Source organism: Sapajus apella, unplaced genomic scaffold (genome assembly GCF_009761245.1).
Source record: "Sapajus apella isolate SASKATOON/1434 unplaced genomic scaffold, GSC_monkey_1.0 scaffold229, whole genome shotgun sequence".
NCBI classification, from domain to species: Eukaryota; Metazoa; Chordata; class Mammalia; order Primates; family Cebidae; genus Sapajus; species Sapajus apella.
This window is the reverse complement of record NW_022437169.1, coordinates 151,333-167,440: the sequence shown is the minus strand read 5'-3', so window position 1 is coordinate 167,440 and position 16,108 is coordinate 151,333. Positions and strand designations below refer to the sequence as shown.

The 16,108-nt window shown below is 57.5% G+C and overlaps 2 protein-coding genes across 5 annotated transcripts in view; one reads left to right on the top strand and one right to left on the bottom strand.

Annotated features, from left to right (window-relative positions):
* Positions 1-10,706, top strand: part of P2RX6 (purinergic receptor P2X 6) — a 13,050-nt gene extending 2,344 nt beyond the window's left edge. For 3 of the 4 annotated variants that reach the window (XM_032271332.1, XM_032271335.1, XM_032271334.1), the window contains 10 exons: positions 895-966; positions 4,923-4,998; positions 5,187-5,280; positions 5,363-5,443; positions 5,520-5,661; positions 5,754-5,863; positions 8,628-8,721; positions 8,833-8,898; positions 9,069-9,146; positions 9,236-10,706. In XM_032271332.1, the coding sequence (XP_032127223.1) occupies positions 895-966; positions 4,923-4,998; positions 5,187-5,280; positions 5,363-5,443; positions 5,520-5,661; positions 5,754-5,863; positions 8,628-8,721; positions 8,833-8,898; positions 9,069-9,146; positions 9,236-9,433 (1,011 nt within the window). In that variant the 3' untranslated portion in view covers positions 9,434-10,706. The remainder of the gene's footprint in view (positions 1-894; positions 967-4,922; positions 4,999-5,186; positions 5,281-5,362; positions 5,444-5,519; positions 5,662-5,753; positions 5,864-8,627; positions 8,722-8,832; positions 8,899-9,068; positions 9,147-9,235) is intronic. The other variant, XM_032271333.1, reaches the window with a different exon arrangement.
* Positions 10,707-11,572: 866 nt separating this feature from the next.
* On the bottom strand, positions 11,573-15,515 carry SLC7A4 (solute carrier family 7 member 4). The gene is made up of 5 exons (XM_032271331.1): positions 15,441-15,515; positions 13,721-14,742; positions 12,607-13,247; positions 12,190-12,298; positions 11,573-12,084 (listed from the first exon to the last, which is right to left on the bottom strand). Exons 2-5 carry the CDS (start codon positions 14,700-14,702, stop codon positions 11,909-11,911), a joined length of 1,908 nt encoding a protein of 635 aa, XP_032127222.1. The 5' UTR covers positions 14,703-14,742; positions 15,441-15,515; the 3' UTR covers positions 11,573-11,908.
* Positions 15,516-16,108: the final 593 nt, after the last annotated feature.

The following is a 16,108-nucleotide window of genomic DNA, read 5'->3' as shown; positions in this document are numbered from 1 at the left end:
CCTACTGCTCGGTGCACACCACGCAGCAGCCAGGCTGAGCTTTCACGTCAGGCATCATCGGAGTCTGCAGCCCCTGCTTCTACCCTCAGGAGCCCCCCAGACCCGCCCATGACAGTGTCCACACATTCCTCCCAATCCTAATGGCTGCCACTCCCACCACCCTCTGTCCAGCCCTCGCCTTCCCTTCCTGAGCATGCATTCCCCAAATTCACAGTCTCTCCAAGCAGCACTGGAGGGTCAGCTTTTCTTTCCAATATCTTTGTCCACCTGTTAATCCCAGGCAGAGTTTTCTGTCTTCTCCCTGCTATGCTAGTGCTGCTGTGTGTGTGATGGAGACTCACCTCCTCTCCATCCTGCGCAGGTGTTGGGCCCAATTCTCCCCTGGATCTTCAGTATTAGAAGCAGGAGGCTGTTGGAATATTCTGGTTGAAGCCGGGAGTGGTAGCTGGAACCTGTAGTCCCAGCTACATGGGAGGCCGAGGCAGGAGGATCAAAGGTGCCTTCCTCCTTGAGCCCAGGAGTTAGAGGTTGCAGTGAGCACTGATCATACCACTGCACTCCAGACTGGATGACTAAGTGAAACCTTGTCTCTAAATACACACACACACACACACACACACACACACACACACACACTCACACACATAAATTTTGGTTGAGCAAATGAGAACGATACTTGTCTTGAGAGATGGACACAGGCATGAGGCTTCCTGGTCTCAGAAATGGCCAGAACCCCTGCCAGCCTCCCATCTCTGCTTCAATCTGCCTCGCGGGGGGACAGCGTTAATGACTTGATGGGGCCAAGATCCCTTCCCTCATAAACCAGGCTGTCAGCTGCGGGCCTTTCCAGTCAATGCAAGCCTGGCCAGGCCAACCTTAAGACTTGCCTCCTAGGGAGAAAACATGTTCTTCTTGGTGACTAATTTCCTTGTGACGCCAGCCCAAGTTCAGGGCAGATGCCCAGAGGTGAGTTTGCCCCGGAGCCTCCCAGTGGGCCCTCGTTCCTCCGCCGGCCCCGGGTGGCCACCCGTGTTTCCCTTTCTCCTTCCCAGGTGGCTGAAGCTCAGCACGTGCTTGGTGTCCCGCAGGTGCTGGGCTACATCTTTGTATGAATCATTTCATTCAGTCTTCACATATCCCCTGCCTGGTAGGAGCTCCTGTGTTCCCCATTTCAGAGGCGAAGACTGAGGCTCAGTGAGGTTGACTCACTTTCTCAAGGCCTCCCAGCCTGTAGGTGACAGGACGCTGAGCTCTGGGCAGCAGCAGTTCCCGTGAGGTGCCCAGGCCCTCCCCATCCTGGTCCTGCCTCTGGGTACTCTCCAGGTTGTTAGTGTGTTACCCAGAGCTGGGCACATGCTCAAGGAGGTTCTAGGAGGAAGAGCGAAGGTGGAATATCACCTCCCCTTCTCTGTGTCCAGCCTCTATTAATGCGTCCTGAGACAGCTTGCATCTTTGTGGGCCAACACAACACACTCTTGCTCATGCTGAATTCAGAGTTGCTTATGACCTCTGGACAGCTTTTATATCAACCACGGTCAAGCCAGAGTCCCCCACCTTGTTCTTCCTCATTTCTGATCCAGAAATGCTCATTCTCCTCCTGACATCTCGCCTTTTCCCCTTGCCTGGAAATGTTTCTGGAATCCTGCCTCTGTCACAAAGCACACTCATTCTCCTCTCCAGCTGTGGATTTTGTTTGAACTGTTGGGTCTCAGGACGTAGTCCTGAAAATCTACCTCCATGGTGACATCTATCTTGAAGCAAGTCCAAGACTTCCCTGCTTGCTGGGCTGGAGGGTCATTGTGCAGACACCTGTCCCCTGAGCCCTGCTGGTTGGTCCTAGCACAGTTGCTGGAGATGTCCCATGTCCGTTGTTGGAAATGTGCACAAAGGATGTGCCTACTCTTAGTGAACCCGCACAATGTCCTTCCCTTTCTTAATGCTCAGGTGTCTATTTAGTATTCAGTTTGTAGGCTGTTCTGAAATTTGGCTGGACCCGTGGGTCAATGTTTTTCAGAATCCGTGCAATTCCTCTTTGTCTGTAACCACACTTCGGACTCTTCCTGAAACGCCAGGGCTGGGCCATCATTAACCAGATCTGACAACCTGGCTTCCCCAGAAGACCAGAGTTCTGCCAGCTCCTTTCGGGATGCTGGCACCTGATCTCTCCCACATGTGCACTGTGCTCCTTACAGTGTCACCTCCGTCAGCAGACACCACTGAGCCTCCCCACTGGGCCAGGGGGCTAGCTGTGCTGAATTCACAAAACTCCATCTCCATCTCCCATATCTCAAGGGCCACCTGCATGGACAGCGCAGCCAAAGTGGCAGGTCCTATGATGGGACAGAGGCTGTAGCTAGGGGACCCAGGGCTGCACTTGAGCAGAATCTTTTTGTTTGTTTGTTTGAGACAGAGATTTCACCCTTATCACCCAGACTGGAGTGCAGTGGCCCGATCTCGGCTCACTGCAACCTTCACCTCCTGGGTTCAAGCTATTCTCCTGCCTCAGCCTCTGGCGTAACTGGAATTACAGGCGCATGTCACCACACCCAGCTAATTTTTATATTTTTAGGAGAGACAGGGTTTCACCATGTTGGCCAGGATGGCCTCGAACTCCTGACCTCAGGTGAGCTGCCCACCTTGGCCTCCCAAAGTGCTGGGATTACAGGTGTGAGCCACCATGGCCGGCCGAGCAGAATCTTAAAGGGTAAGAGGGTGGATTTGGCTGGAGCAGGACGTGCAGGCAGAGGGAACTTGGTGGGCAAAGTCCCTGAGCTGTGAGAGGTGAGGCACCTTTAGGACTACTGCCACACAGTGGAGCTGAAGTGGAGATTTAGACGACTAGATGGGGAAAAGGTAGTTCAGGATCTCAGGGGTCCCTGTAAGCCCCACTAAGGAGCTAAGCTTTTTTTTTTTTTTTTTTTTTGAGACAGGGTCTCACCCTGTTGCCCAGGCTAGAATGCAGTGGTGTGATCACAGCTCACTGCAGCCTTGACATCCTGGGCTCAAGCAACCTTTCCGCCTCAGTCTCCTGAGTAGCTGGGATTACAGGTGGGCGCCACCAGAACCGGCTATTAAACTTTCTTTTTTTTTTCCATAGCGATGGAGTCTTGCTTTGTTGCCCAGGCTGGTGTCAAACTCCTGGGCTCAGGCAGTCCTCCTACCCTGGTCTCTCAAAGTGCCAGGATTACAGGCGTGAGCCACCATGCCTGGCAGGAGCTAAACTTGATTAGAGGAGCAGAAGGGAGCCACGTGTGGGCTCAGAGGAGGGGTGCTCAATCCCCTGCACACTGGGGTGCACCACTTGGACTGCTGGGGGGAGGTGGATGAGGGCAGGGAGAGACGAGGGGGCCCCATTGGTGGTCACTGTGGGGTCCAGTTGGAGGAGATAGTGGCCCAGCCGGGGTGGAGAGAAGGAGCAGAACAGGACATAGGAAGGGACAAAGAAGCAGAGCATGTGGCTCCACTCAGCCCTCCACCCAATCACGATGGCCCTGTCTTTCAGAAAGTCCCACCGCCTCATTCTGGCTTCTCAGAGGCCCTCAGCCTTTCTTGCACCCCTGGTGCTGTGTTCCTTCTGCTGCCCCTGAGCTGAATGCCCTGGGCAGCAGTGTCCATCCTCAGCTGGGGTAGGACTGTGCCTGGGAGAGTGCCCAATGCTCAAGGGTGCCTTTGTCTCTGAGTCTGGGAGCCCAGAAAGCTCACCCATCCTCCCCTTCTGCCAGAGCCCCATAGATCTGTGCCTCTGTGCAGGCATTAATGTCCCTGAGTTACAGAAGAGCGAGCAGGAAGGAGTAGCCTGTGGCGCCGCAGTAAGGGCGTCGGGTCCTGCTTCAATACCCAAGCCCCTGTGACTCTAGGGTCCTGATCTTTGTCAGCCATGCCCCCATGCCAGCCATCAAGAACTTGCTCTCCCAAGGTATCTTCATCTTCCCTGCTCTGTCGTCCAAATTGGACCAGAGGAGCTAGACCTGGAAGAATCACTTCTGCGTCCACCAAGGACAGAACTGTCAGGAGGGAAGGGGCAGTCTGTGTTGTCTCACACCTGTAATCCCAGCACTCTGGGAGGTCAAGACCGAAGGATTGCTTGAGGCCAGGAGTTTAAAACCAGCCTGGTCAACACGGCAGAGACTCTATCTCTACAAAAGAAACATTAAAAAATCAGCCAGCCACAGTGGTATGCGTCTGTAGTCCCAGCTACTGGGAAAGCTGAGGTGAGAGGATTGCTTAAGTCCAAGAGGGTGAGGCTGCAGTGAGCTGTGATCGCACCACTGCACTCCAGCCTGGGCAGCAGAGTGAGACCTCCTCGCTAAAAACAAATGTTTTAGAAAAGGAGGAAAGGGGTCTCCCTTTGTCTTTGAAATACAGCACTCTACCCTCCTTTGGCCAGGGCGTTGCTCCGCTCCCTCCTGTGACCACCTCTGTTTTCTGTTTTTTTTTTTTTGAGACGGAGTCTGGCTCTGTTGCGCAGGCTGGAGTGCAATGGCGTGATCTCAGCTCAGTGCAACCTCTGCCTCCCGAGTTCAAGCAATTCTCTTGTCTCAGCTTCTTGAGTAGCTGAGATTATAGGCACATACCACCACGCCTGGCTAATTTTTGTATTTTTAATAGAGATGGGGTTTCACCAAGTGGTCAGGCTGTTCTTGAACTCCTGACCTAGTGATCTGCCTGCCTTGGCCTCCCAAAGTGCTGGGATTACAGGTGTGAGCCACCAGGCCCAGCTGACCGCCTCCTTTGATTTGCGCCCTCCAGCTTTCCCGTGTGGCCCCACATTCAGGGTACTCTGGCAGCCAGGCGGTGGGGGGGGGGTCTCAGGTGGGAAGGGGGCCTGTCCTTCCCATCTTGAACCTCCTTGCCTTCGAGACTGGGTTGTGGAGGGGAGACATCCCCTGTGCCATCGGTGACTGCTCTCTCGCCCACCTCAGCACCCTTCTGTCCCACTGGCTAACTGCTGGGCCGACGAGGACTGCCCCGAAGGGGAGAGAGGCACGCACAGCCACGGTAACTGTGGGCTCGGTCTTCCAGTGCCCTGCCAGGGTGGGGGCCGGGCTGGGATCCTGGGTGGCTCCTGAGTACAGGCCCCGCTCGCCTCTGTCCCTGCATCTCTTATTCTGCCAACAACCCCCTGGCTGACACTTTCCCCAGCCCTGTGGAGATTTAAGGGTCTGGAGTTCATCTGTGTTTTCAAGGCATAAAAACAGGCCAGTGTGTGGTTTTCAATGGGACCCACAGGACCTGTGAGATCTGGAGTTGGTGCCCGGTGGAGAGTGCTGCTGTGCCCTCGTAAGTGTCCCCGCAATCCCCCAGCCCCGCCTGCGCAGGGTCCCAGGCCTGGCAGAGGGCCTCACCTTCCCTCCACGTGCAGGAGGCCCCTGCTGGCCCAGGCCCAGAACTTCACACTGTTCATCAAAAACACCGTCACCTTCAGCAAGTTCAACTTCTCCAAGTAAGCAGAGTGAGTCTCATCTGGCCCAAGATCCTCCTTGTCCCCTACCTCTTCTGACCTCCCCCACCCCTCCCAGGTCCAATGCCTTGGAGACCTGGGACCCCACCTATTTTAAGCGCTGCCGCTATGAACCACGATTCAGCCCTTACTGTCCTGTGTTCCGCATTGGGGACCTCGTGGCCGAGGCTGGAGGGACCTTCGAGGACCTGGCGTCACTGGTGGGTCCCGAGTTGGGGGCCAGGTTCCTGGAGGGCTCTGGGAGAGGGTCCCGGGACCACCCACTGGTGGAACTGCTATGTGCTGTGTGCAGGGTGGCTCTGTGGGCATCCGGGTTCACTGGGATTGTGACCTGGACACCGGGGACTCCGGCTGCCGGCCTCACTACTCCTTCCAGCTGCAGGAGAGGAGCTACAACTTCAGGTGCGGCCCCACTGCTCCCAGTGCCCAGCTGCTGTGCCTTGGCCAGCATCCCCTCTCCCTGTGGCGGCCAGGACAGAGCACACCTAGGCCCAGCCCTTTGGATATTCCACTGCGTGTGCAAGGGCGGTCCCAGGAGCAGAGAGAGCCGTTCTCAACCCCACATCCTCCAGCACAGGCTCCATCCTGCTCCCCCAAGTCCTGAGCCCTCCACCCCATCTGTTCCAGGCCCCTGCCCAGCTCAGGCTCCTCACTGCCAGCTCTTTCTCCACCCCACACCCCATTCCCTCCACAGCAATGGGGTCTTTCATTTTTACTTTCCCCTCCAGGGTTTTTTGGTTTTGGTTTTAGACAGAATCTCATTCTGTCACCCAGGCTGGAGTGCAATGGCCCGATCTCGGCTCATTGCAACCTCCGCTTCCCGGGTTCAACTGATTCTCTTGCCTCAGCCTCCTGAGTAGCTGGAATTACGGGTGCCTGCCACCACTCCCAGCTAAATTTTTGTATTTTGGTAGAGATAGGGTTTCATGATGTTAGCCTGTCTTAAGCCCTTGACCTCAGGTGATCCACCAACCTCAGCCTCCCAGAGTGCTGGGATTACAGATGTGAGGCACCATGCCCGGCTTCCCTTCAGCTTTTACCTAAAAATTTTCAAAAAACTCTAGACAAGCTTAAAGATGAGTACCATGAACACCTATATACCTTCATTTGGGTTTACCAGTTCTTTATTTTACCATCGGGTCACATTTTCTTTCTCTCTCCCTGTCCAGAGTGAACTGGATAGATTTGGATAAATTTCAAATAGAACTGTTTGAAAGTAGGTGGCAGACATTCAGACTCTCATCCTTTCAACGTTGTCACCAGAACAGGGACCTTCCCCATGTAACCACTGTCTTATTGTTTTGCTAAAGAAATTGATCTTTGGGTGCAGTGGCTCATGCCTGTAATCTCAACACTTTGGGAGGCTGAGGGAGGAGGATCACCTGAGCCCAGGAGTTTGAGACCAACCTGGGCAAGTTAGGGAGACCCCCATGTCTACAAAAAATGCTTTTAAAAATTAGCTGAGCACGATGGCAGACACCTGTGGTCCCAGCTACTCAGGAGGCTGAGGTGGGAGGATCGCTTAAGCCAGGAAGACTGAGTCTACAGTGAGCCATGAGCATGCCACTGCACTCCAGTCAGGATGACAGAGTGAGACAGAAAGAAAGAAAGAAAGAAAAAACAGAGAGAGAGAGAGGAGAGAGAGACAGAAAAGAAAAGAAAAGAAAGCAAGCAATTGACATTTAGCAGAGTAAGTCTTTTTTAATTTTTAAGAAATAATATAGAGATGGAGGTCTCAGTATGTGGACCAGACTGGTCTTGAACACCTGGCCTCAAGCGATCCTCCCACCTCAGCCTCTCAAAGTGCTGAGATTACAGGTATGACCCACTGCTCTTGGCTGGCAGAATAAATCTCATACTTAATATTCCCCAGCTGTGACAACAGTGACCCTAAACCTTTATACTTCCCAATCTAGGATGCACTCAAGGATCTTTTTTGTTTTGTTTTGTTTTTGAGATGGAATTTTGCTCTCGTTGCCCAGGCTGGAGTGCAATGGCGCAATCTCGGCTCACTCTAACCTCTACCTCCAGGGTTCAAGCGATTCGCCAGCCTCAGCCTCCGGAGCAGCTGGGATTACAGGCACACGCCACCATGCCCAGATAATTTTTGTATTTTTAGTAGAGATGGGGTTTCTCCATGTTGGCCCGGCTGGTCGTGAACTTCTGGTGATCCACTGGCCTTGGCCTCCCAAAGTACTGGGATTACAGGCATGAGCCATCACATCTGGCCTTTTTTTTTTTTTTTTTTGAGATGAAGTTACTCTTTTGATGCCCAGGCTGGAGTGCAGTGGCCTGATCTCGGCTCACTGCAACCTCTGCCTCCTGGGTTCAAGCGATTCTCCTGCCTTAGCCTCTTGAGTAGCTGGGATTACAGGAACATGCCACCATACCCAGTTAATTTTTGTATTTCTAGTAGAGATAGGGTTTCACCATGTTTGCCAGGCTGGTCTTGAACTCCTGATCTCAGGTGACCCACCCGCCTTGGCCTCCCAAAGTGCTGGGGTTATAGGCATGAGGCACTCCACCCGGCCTCAAGGATCTTAAATTGCATTTGTTATCATGTCTGTGAGTCTCCTAAGCAGACCTATAGGATGCTTCCGCCACAGAGTGTCACCTTGTCATGCAGGCAGGCACACACGGCCACCAGGCCTGGGATGATGCCCCTCAACATGGCTCACTGCACCCTGTCTGGTCTGGCCTCCCTGACCTCCCCGGCCCTTGGAACCATGCGGGCCTGGCCCCCACCCACATCCTGTTTCCCTGACCTCTGTGCTGGCAAGCCATCTGCCTGCATGTTCCTCCAGGCCCAGCCTCATGTCCCCTCCAGGAAGCCTACCCCAGTACCCAGGGAAGAGTGAGTTCCCATCTCTGAAATCTCTTGGCCCTGAGCCTACCCCTTCCCATTGCCTACTGCTGGGTCTGTTTAGGGACTCTTCTGTGCCCCTGTCCCCTCAGCAGGCAGGGAACTTCTGAGGGACAGCTCTTGTTTTTTTTTTTTTTTTTTTTTTTATGTTTTCTCACTAATTACACAGGGCTGAGACCCAGGACTCAGGCTTGGGCTGGGGGTTTATGGAGTCAATGGACCAGTGAGACAGAGGCTTGGCAGGGCCAGCTCCACCTGGGGGTGGGCAAAGCAGGCCACCAGAGTCCTCTCTCCTGCCCCTAGGACAGCTACTCACTGGTGGGAGCCACCGGGTGTGGAGGCCCGCAGCCTACTCAAGCTCTACGGAATCCGCTTCGACATCCTCGTCACCGGGCAGGTAGGCACAGGTAGGGGTCAGGGCTGGGACGGGAGGGGCCAGCAGACAGGGCTGGAGGAGGCATGAGGCCGACAGTCATGGGCTGAGAGGTTCAGCTCAGATTTCTCTCAGGCAGGGAAGTTCGGGCTCATCCCCACGGCGGTCACACTGGGCACCGGGGCAGCTTGGCTGGGCGTGGTGAGTGCGAGTACCTTGGGCGCCCGCAGGCTGCAGTGAGCACCACTGACCAGGGTGTGCCCGATGCATGCTGAAGCCTCCTGTGCCTTTCCACTGAGTCTCGGGTGCAGGCTGGGGAGGTGGAGGGCGGGCTGGGGGGCTGGAACACGGGTTGGCCCTGCATCTCCCAGGTCACCTTCTTCTGTGACCTGCTGCTGCTGTACGTGGACAGAGAAGCCCATTTCTACTGGAGGACAAAGTATGAGGAGGTGAGCTGAGGTCACTCTGCTTGGACGCTGGGTTCTGCCACACTTCGGAAGATGTGGCTGGATCCCTGACCTGCTGTCCTCATCTGCAGGCCAAGGCCCCGAAGGCAACCACCAACTCTGTGTGGAGCGAGCTGGCCCTTGCATCCCAAGCCCGACTGCCCAAGTGCCTTGGCCAGAGCTCAGCATCTGCACCCACAGCCACTGCTGCTGGGAGTCAGACACAGACACCAGGGCGGCCCTGTCCAAGTTCTGGCGCCCACTTGCCCACCCATTCCAGAGGCCTATAGCTGTTCCCTGCTGGTTGAGAGTTGGGGGTTGGGAAGGATGGGGCCCTGCCTGGGGATTTCAAGGATAAAGCCCCAGCATGTGGGGGTTGGGGGAGAATTCCACCCTTGAACCCCAGCAGACAATCCCTCCCCGACTTCCACCTTGGCAGGGTGCTGCCTCAGGGAGCCACAGAGTCAGCTTTGTGTAGAGACGGCAACAGAACTTGGCCCATGGAGACTGTGAGAGCCCAGCAGGCACCTGTATTGCAGGGCTCCGACTGCATATGGCAGGGGCTCCTGCTGCATTTGGGCCTAGAGGTCTCTCTCCCAGGCTCTGTCCCCAGTGTTCCTAGCAGAGGTCTGCCCACCAGCTGTCAGCACAGACCCTCCTGCTGCCTGGCCCCTGGCCCTCCTCCCCCATCTGCACCTCATCATAGGTAGACATCCCACCCTCCCATCTGTCCTGCATGGGGCTGTGCAACTGGAGCCAAAAGGGCAAGGTAGAAAGACGAGGATGGGGGAAGGGGACTGTCTCAGTTTGTCTGGTGCTGTGACGCGGGTCCTTATCTAGCGAATGGGGTGGAGTAGGCAGATAATCCACAGCTCTATCCCCCAGGCGATGGTGTAGCATGTGTCTTGGCCCACACCTGCTCAGCTTGGAGGAGCAGCTGCTTTCCAGTGGTAGCCCTCTGGCTTTGGAAGACTGGGACAGGGAACAGAGGGCGGCATGACTGAGTTGGTGATCACTGTGTCCTTCGGGACCTTCTATGTCCCTCCTCAGTGACCCCCAAGCCCAACCCCTTGGAAGCTTTTCTCCAGGCTTCCTGAGAGCCCTGGAGGTGGCAGGCTGTACATCTGAAATTCACTTCAGTCCAAATCATACCCAGGAAGCTGTCTGGCTAGCTGCTTCAGGGAGGCCCTGACTCTGATCCAAGGCTGGGTGGAGTGGCTGGAAGGAATGGTTCCAAACAATACATCCAGGTCTCCCTCAGGCTGGCCAGGTTTTGCATCTGGAATCCCCCTGGGGCCTGAGCCTTTCCGTAAAGAATTTCCCCATGCTCCAGGGCTCATGATCTTGATGGGAGGGCAGGGTTGCACGAGTCTTCCCCTCTTATCCCAGGGTGGGGCAGGGAATTTCAAGCCCCAGGGAGCCAAGGGGCTGCTTTCAATTGTGGGTACCTGGTGATCAGGACAGGCTGTGGAGGGCTGAGGTGGGGCTGAGGCCGTGCTGACATCTGGAATCATCTGCCACCCGGAGCCTCAGTAAAATGCATGGGGTCCCTGCTGCCTCTCAGTCTCCGAGTCATGTCCATGGGGAGGTGGGCTCTGAAGGGCTAAGGTGGGAGAAGGTAGCCCCTGAGGCCTGGTTATCCAAGGTGGGTCACATGCACCTGATTCTCCTTGGGGCCCAGGGAAGGCTGATGTCATGGCTGGAGAAAGTCTCGGAGTAAAGCCAGCAAAGCTAGCCTCTTCCTGTGCAGGAAGGACTATATGGGCAGGACTGGGAAGTTGGGGGGCGCCTATGGTAGACACGGCACAGCCATGGGGAGACCAGAGGGGCGGTGCAGGGTGGACCTGGGGACCACAGCCCCAAAGACTGAGGCCCTGCAGCTTCCAGCTGCGCTAGAAGGTAGTTGGAGGAGGCCCAGACACTTGTGCACCCATGTAGGAGCATGAGGGTCACATTCTCCTGAAAGCCTCTGAAGAGTGGGCAAAGGTATCAGGAGAGCCGCAGCCTGGGGCCGAGCTCAGAAACGGCTGTCACCTCCGTCTGCACATAGGTGTGCACCCCAGGGTAGTGCCTGCAGGGGTGCGTGTGCCTGTGAGCCTCTACATCCCCGGGAGGCCTCAGGTGCGTGCCACGCTCTGAATCCCACTCCCCTTTTCAGGCAGGCTCCTTGGGGCCCAAGCTCTGCTCCATGGATCTGCCACCCAGCAGACGCGAGGAGCCTGACCCCATGCTTGTCATGGAGCCCTTCTTGCCCGGTGTGTACAGCTCCCCTCTTAGCTGGGCACCTGGATCCAGGCCCACCTGTGTCCCTGACTCAGGGTGCTCCCAGCTTTGCAGGGCCCCAGCACCTTTGATGTGGATTGGAGACAATCGCCTGGTTCCCTGGAGTAGGTGAAGACTCGGTGCCACAAAGAATGCCACAGTGGATGTGCCAGTAGGCCACATGGCTGGCCAAGCAATTATTATTATGGATTCCTGGGGCTGTGGGCCTTCCCATCCACCCCACCGCACCTGCTCAGGTAGCTGGAGTTGATCATAAACAAGAAGGCTCTGGGCAGAGTCCACGGCAGCAGTGCCAGCCAAGGCCCACTTCTGAAGGCCTGAAGTTCAGCCCCTGGGTGAAGGTCCTAAGATCCTGAGAACTTCCCAGCCTGGGCAGGCCTGCAAACCCAGGTCACCGACAACAGAAGGGGTCCCCTGGCTTGTCGGGCCCCTATGGCCTCCTGACCAGATGAGGGAGGACAGGGCAAGCGTGGACCAACCAGCTACTCCATACGGCCAGGCTCGTGGGATGGCGCCTGGCTGGGGGGCTGCACAGCCTGCACTGTCTCCTCCAAGCTGCCCCTGGGGAATACCACGTAGCTTGTGGCGTTTGTCCCCGGTGGCTCCCGCCGGTTCTCCTTGCTGTGCCAGATGCCGTAGCCGAAATACACTGCAAGTCCTGCATAGGGCAGGAGGTAGGGCATGAGCCTGACGTGCAGGTTCCAGCCCTTCCTGTCCTCCTTGCCCTCCTTCTGACCCCAGTCCCGGCCTGGCCCCCACTCACCCAGCAGCAGCCAGATGGAGAAGCGCACCCAGGTCAGATAGCTCAGCTTCAGCATGAGACAGATGTTGAGGAGGATGCTCAGGGCTGGGATCAGGGGCACCATGGGGATCTGAGGAGGCAGGGGCAGGGCAGTGCTGGGCTGGGCTGCAGGAAAGATCCACCCGGGCAGGGCAGGGCAGGGCCGGGCTGCAGGAAAGATCTGCCAGTCTAGGGCCCGCTTTCGCAGGAATCCACAGAGCCTTTCTCCATTTCTGGAGACTTTGGAGACATGTGCTCACTCGCCATGCAGAAAGGGGAGCGAGATGGGTATGCCGTCCTCCCCAGGCCCGTGAGCCTTTTTCATTCTGGGATGGCAGTGGGGGAAGGGGAGGGAGCTGCCTGGGCCAAGCACAAGCAGGTGTTGGCTGGGGGAGGTACCTGAAACAAGTCTTCCTGATACTGTTGCTGGTGAGCCCCCAGGACCAGGAGGCTGAGCAGAAACGCGAAACTGGTGGCCAGCAGCAGCAGGATATAACCCCAGTGCGGGAGGTGCAGGGCTGAGTTCCCGAAGACGAGCACGCAGCCTAAGGTGATGACTGAGGCCAACATAACACCAATCGCCCAAGTCACCACTGCCCCAGGGCTGTACCCATCCAAGAAGCCCAGGTAGGGCCTCAGGGCTGGCTGCAGCTCCCCTGGCTCAGGGATGGAGGCCTGTGCAGCGCCCACCAGCTGTAGGTGGTCTGAGAAGGAGCTGTGCTGCTTGGTCAGGGGGCCAGGGCTGGCTGGGCCTGGGGAGCTGGGCGGGGAAGACTTCTGGTAGCGCAGCACAATGATGCTGGTGGCCACGAAGGTGTAGGCCAGGAGTGTGCCAATGGACAGGAACTGAACCAGTGACTCCAGGTCCAGCAGCAGTGCCAGGAAGGCTGTGAGGAGCCCGAACACCAGGGTGCCCACCACAGGCACCTGTGTCCGGGGGTGCACACGGGCAAACACCTGGAAGAAGAGCCCATCGACGGCCATGGCATACACAATGCGTGGCAGAGAGAAGAGGAGGCTGAGCAGGACGGTGTTCATGGCTGTAGCAGAGAGAGTGGGGAGGGTCAGTGTGGTGGAGAAGCCCACCAGGGGCCTCTGCCGGGGGCCAGTGCATGGCAGCTCCTTGGGAACACGGGCGTGAGTTTGTCTGGGCTCTCAGAGTGAGCATGAGTGTGTGTAGGGGTAATAGATTGTCAGCGCTCTGCCCGGAAACAGGACGTCTGGGTTAGGTCGCAGGCCCACTGGAGCATCTAATGAGGGCTGAGTCCCCCTGCCTAGGAAATAATCTATAAGGATATGCCCAGAACTAATATACCATGGACCCTCTGTGGGAAGGTCTCTTCCAAAAAAGTTTCTGAAGAAATTTTTGAAGTGAAGAGTTTCTAATAGTTAGCACTTTCCTTGCCCCACTATGCAACTGGTAAAACAGCCACAGGTGAAGGTGGATTCTCCGTCTCAGGGCAGGGCCCCCCTAATCTTTTCCCTGCCACCCTGCCCAGGAAGGGTCCCTTACCACAGATGGAGCCAGCTGCCACGATGAAGCCAGCCCACCTGTAGCCCCGCCGGTAGAAGGCATCTGCCAGTGCTGAGTCAGGGTCCAGGCTGTGCCAGGGCACCATGAGGGTTAGCACAGTGGAGACAAGGATATAGGCACTAGCTGCCAGGGCAAGCGAGATGGCGATGGCCACAGGCACAGACCGCCGTGGGTTCTGGGCCTCCTCGCTGGAGGCGGCAATGACGTCGAAGCCCACAAAAGCATAGAAGCAGGAGGCAGTGCCGGCCATGACGCCGGAGAAGCCAAAGGGGGCAAAGCCGCCTTCCTCAGCGCTCCAGTTGTGAGGCTGGGCCAGGATGAAGCCCAGGATGATAATGAAGAGAATGACAAGCAGGCTGATGGTCGAGAAGGTGTGGTTGAGCCAGGAGGAGACACGGGCTCCACAGGAGACAAAGGCAGAGGCCAGGAGGATGATGCCAGCAGCCAGGAAGTCCGGGTACTGGGCCAGGAGGGACATCTCCCAGGAACCCACGTGGGTCTCAGTGAAGTTTCGGATTCTGTGGCTGAACATAGCATCTAGGTAGCCACTCCAGGCTCGGGCCACTGCAGCGCCACCAATGATGTATTCAAGGAGCACATTCCAGCCGATGAGGAAGGCCCACAGCTCACCCATGGATACGTAGGTGAACAGGTAGGCAGAGCCTGTGCGTGGCACACGTGCCCCGAATTCTGCATAGCATAGAGCCGCCAGCAGGGAAGCCACAGCAGCCACACCGAAGGACAAGAGCACAGCAGGGCCAGCCATGTCCTTGGCCACGGTGCCTGTGAGCACGTAGAGGCCCGAGCCCACCATGCCACCCACGCCCAGAAGAGTCAGGTCCAGCGTGGACAGGCAGCGCCGCAGTGACGTGTCCATGGTGGAGTCTTCCAGTGGCTTTAGGCGGTTCAGCTTCTGGCATAAGCGTGCCAGGCTGGCAATGCTGGGCAGCCCCCGGGCCATGGCAGGTGGCTGAGAGGAGCACCGAGCCAGCTATTGGAACCTGTTAGGGCTAGAGGGGAATGACAGGATGCCCAGCCGTGGCCTGGCCAAACTTCCATCCCTCCTGGTCCGTCCACCCCCAGTCCTCTCTCCTGTCCACCCCCAGTCCTCTCTCCGTCCCGGCTCTGGGGACCTGGACCTGCGACCTGGACACCCGCACTGGGGGCCTGCTGGAGGGCTGGAATAGGACAGGACAGGGCCTGTGGGCAGGGAGTCATAGGAAGCCTGGAGGCCCTGTCTGCATCCCAGGCGCAGAGGAGGCCTGGTGGGGCCCCACCTGCTCACCTCCTGAGCGGCCCTGAGGGTGAGGAAGGAGCAGCTCGAGGAAGTGAGAGGCTGGGAACGGATCAGTGGTGGGGTCCCAGAGCCAGATGAATCCCGAGGCTTCCCCAGAGTCGAGCCGGACCCGGAACAGGAGCTGCTGCTCTGCGTCGGGGCGGGCGTGGCCCAGGCAGCTACCTGGCCGCAGACAGTGGCGGCCGCCCTACCCCCCGCCCCCGCTCCCCGCCGCGGCCAGGCTGGGGTATCCGCGCGCCGGGTGGAATGCAGGGGCGCCCTGGGCCCGCGCACCTCCCCATGCCAGACACGCCGCCGCTGCCGGAGCCATTTCCGCGGCGCCCCCGTCCCCGAACACCCGCGCCTTCCCCTGCTCTTGGGCTTGAGCTCATGTCCGTCTCGGTAGGATCCGCTGCAACCCACCTGCTGCCGCCGCCGCCGCTGCCGCCTCAGCTCCGAGCTCTGCGCCCGCCCAGTTCGCCGGCGCGGAGCGCAGGGACCGCCCCCGCCCCCGCCCCCGCCCCCACCCCCAGGCGTCCCCTTCTGCGCGCGGCCCCACCCGCCGCCACACACTCAAATATTTCACCCTGCCCACCCTGTCCCGACCTCGCAAGGAAATGACCGGAGCTCACCGGGATCTGGGGAAGCCCTGTGACTGTGACTCGTGCACAGATGGGGAAGGTCAGACGGCCAGCTAAGTGACTAGCCTAGGTCACCTGGGGGAGGCTGAGGGGTACGTCTGAAAGTCCTACGTCTGAAAGTCCCCAGCCCACCCTCTTTCCACTGCAGCAGACACCCTTCTTGATTCCCCACCCCAGTACATGAACCCCACCCAGCTAGGCCCCAGCCAGGCCCTACAGCACCATGATGTGGGGGCTGCGGCTTCAGGCACAGTGAGTTAGATAAAGACATGGGTCTGGCAGAGTGGCCCGGGGCAGTCCCTGACCTCTCTCTTACAATGGGTGGCAGTCAGCCACCTTCACAGGTTGGCAAGAGACTGTAGCCTTTTGAGAGAGTTCTGCGAATTGAGGGAACACACACTGGCTGTTTTGAGCCTGCAGCTACCTCGTTCTGCAAGGGGGCAAGCAGCT